This window comes from Anopheles bellator, unplaced genomic scaffold (genome assembly GCF_943735745.2).
Source record: "Anopheles bellator unplaced genomic scaffold, idAnoBellAS_SP24_06.2 scaffold00959_ctg1, whole genome shotgun sequence".
Lineage (NCBI taxonomy): Eukaryota > Metazoa > Arthropoda > Insecta > Diptera > Culicidae > Anopheles > Anopheles bellator.
Window position 1 is genome coordinate 2,210 of NW_026685083.1, and position 1,626 is coordinate 3,835.

General features: G+C 49.8%; 1 protein-coding gene across 1 annotated transcript; it reads right to left on the reverse strand.

The window, feature by feature from the left end:
* Nucleotides 1–799: 799 nt before the first annotated feature.
* On the reverse strand, nt 800–1,606 carry LOC131214451 (BUB3-interacting and GLEBS motif-containing protein ZNF207-like). Its single transcript, XM_058208823.1, has 2 exons — nt 1,478–1,606; nt 800–1,206 (listed from the first exon to the last, which is right to left on the reverse strand). The coding sequence occupies exons 1-2, from the start codon at nt 1,513–1,515 to the stop codon at nt 885–887; spliced, it is 360 nt and encodes a 119-aa protein (XP_058064806.1). The 5' UTR covers nt 1,516–1,606; the 3' UTR covers nt 800–884.
* Nucleotides 1,607–1,626: the final 20 nt, after the last annotated feature.

A 1,626-nucleotide genomic window follows, 5' to 3' on the forward strand; every position in this document is an offset into this window, starting at 1 on the left:
TTGGCTGGTGGTCAGTTGATGTACTCCACAATCTCGCTTATCGGGAATTACGACCAAAAAAGGCATGTACAGTCACGAACGCAAGTAACGCGCAACTACCCATACGCGACCGAGTCAAAAATCTGTCCCGCTGAGTTCGAGTATTGCGTTTGTAAATGTGCTCTGTTGTCCGTCGAAGAAGACCAAAACAGGGTACGCAAGAAAACCCAACATAGCTAAGCAGGTTTTTCGACATGCAGTATTTCTGGCGGAGTTTCCGGTGCGAACCAGCGAACTGGCCACCATAGTAACGCATTGTATCGGCGGGGTGGATTGATTTGGAGTGCTTCATGTTTGGGGACCAGCCCAAATGGGCCCGGAGCTCCGTTGTGGGTGCGAAAAAATACAGGAAAATATTTTTATTTCTCTTCCAGTCACGCTCAAGGCCGAAACCGCGTACCCAACAACGTGGCCGGTGACCGGCCCCCTTCTTCCGAGGGTACTTAATAAGGGACTGAAACATTCTTGCGTTCGGGCCTTGGTTCTTCGCCCCCAACCTTCCTGTGCATATCATTTTCCGTGCCCTGCCGTTCCCGGGCCACATCCGGAGGTCGATATCGCGCTACTTTGGCCGCACCGTGCTTGTGTCGTGCCGTCGGTGACTGTTCGTCGGGAAGGGTGATATGCGCTGTGGCGTATGGGAACAGGGATTAGCCTCGGGAGCGAGGGGGTCACTGCTGTGGATGACCACGGCAGGGGCGGTGTTGTAGAAAGAAATTGACACAGATAGGGGAGAGATTTTCTAACCCATACAATTCCGTTATGGGACGTTGTGATTGTTGTTATTTTTACTACTACGGTCCCGGCCAACTCGGGGTCGAATGGCCGCCGGCGTTCGGCATCGGTCACAGTTGTAGATTGGTGCTCGAGCGCACAGCATAACTAGCTTCCTCTTCCGATTCCGACCGATTACCATTCTTCTGCTTCTCGTGCTCTCGGATATCCTCCGACGGTATACCTTCCATGCCGTAGATTTCAATCACTATGTTTGACCGATTCGGCAGGGAGTTGGGCACTTTGTCGATCGATTCGTTATGCACCTGCATACAGTGTATGGAGAGACCGGGTCCCGTATACAGCTTTTTGTGGCAAATGTCGCATCTGAAGTGTTTCGCTTTCTGATGCTGGACCAGGATTTTTTCGTCGTCAAACTCCCGATTGCAGTACCTGTGGCACGAGAAAGGCACGATTTTCGCGCAGTTCCGCTAAGGAAAAGTATCATACACACCATGCGGCCAAGGGGTCGATGGAAGCGCACAAACAAACGTTACATAATCAACATTTGCGCGAGAGTTATCGGGCCCTTTGGGTATTTTGCTTTGTGAAAAGTCAGCCAGTTAATTCATTTAAATTGATGGTCAAACAAACTCAAGACGTTTATCGATTATGTGACGTTGAAATGGCGGAACATGGGGTTGTAATACATGTTAAAGGATACCAGCACCAGGGCTTTGACACCTTCTTCTTTCGTTCCATTGTTTCGAGCCGGTTGTAGAAAGCTTGACTAGGTAAGATTCACCAGGAGTTTGCCAAATTCACATAAAAACCGACCCTAAAGAGCTCAACATGAAAGGTATACTTCGATGG

Coding starts and splice junctions, on each gene's coding strand:
- LOC131214451 (XM_058208823.1), bottom strand. CDS start 1,515: ATGGAACGAAAGAAGAAGGTGTCAAAGCCCTGGTGCTG. Junction 1,207..1,477: donor GTGTCAAAGCCCTGGTGCTG/GTATCCTTTAAC, acceptor CTCGTGCCACAG/GTACTGCAATCGGGAGTTTG.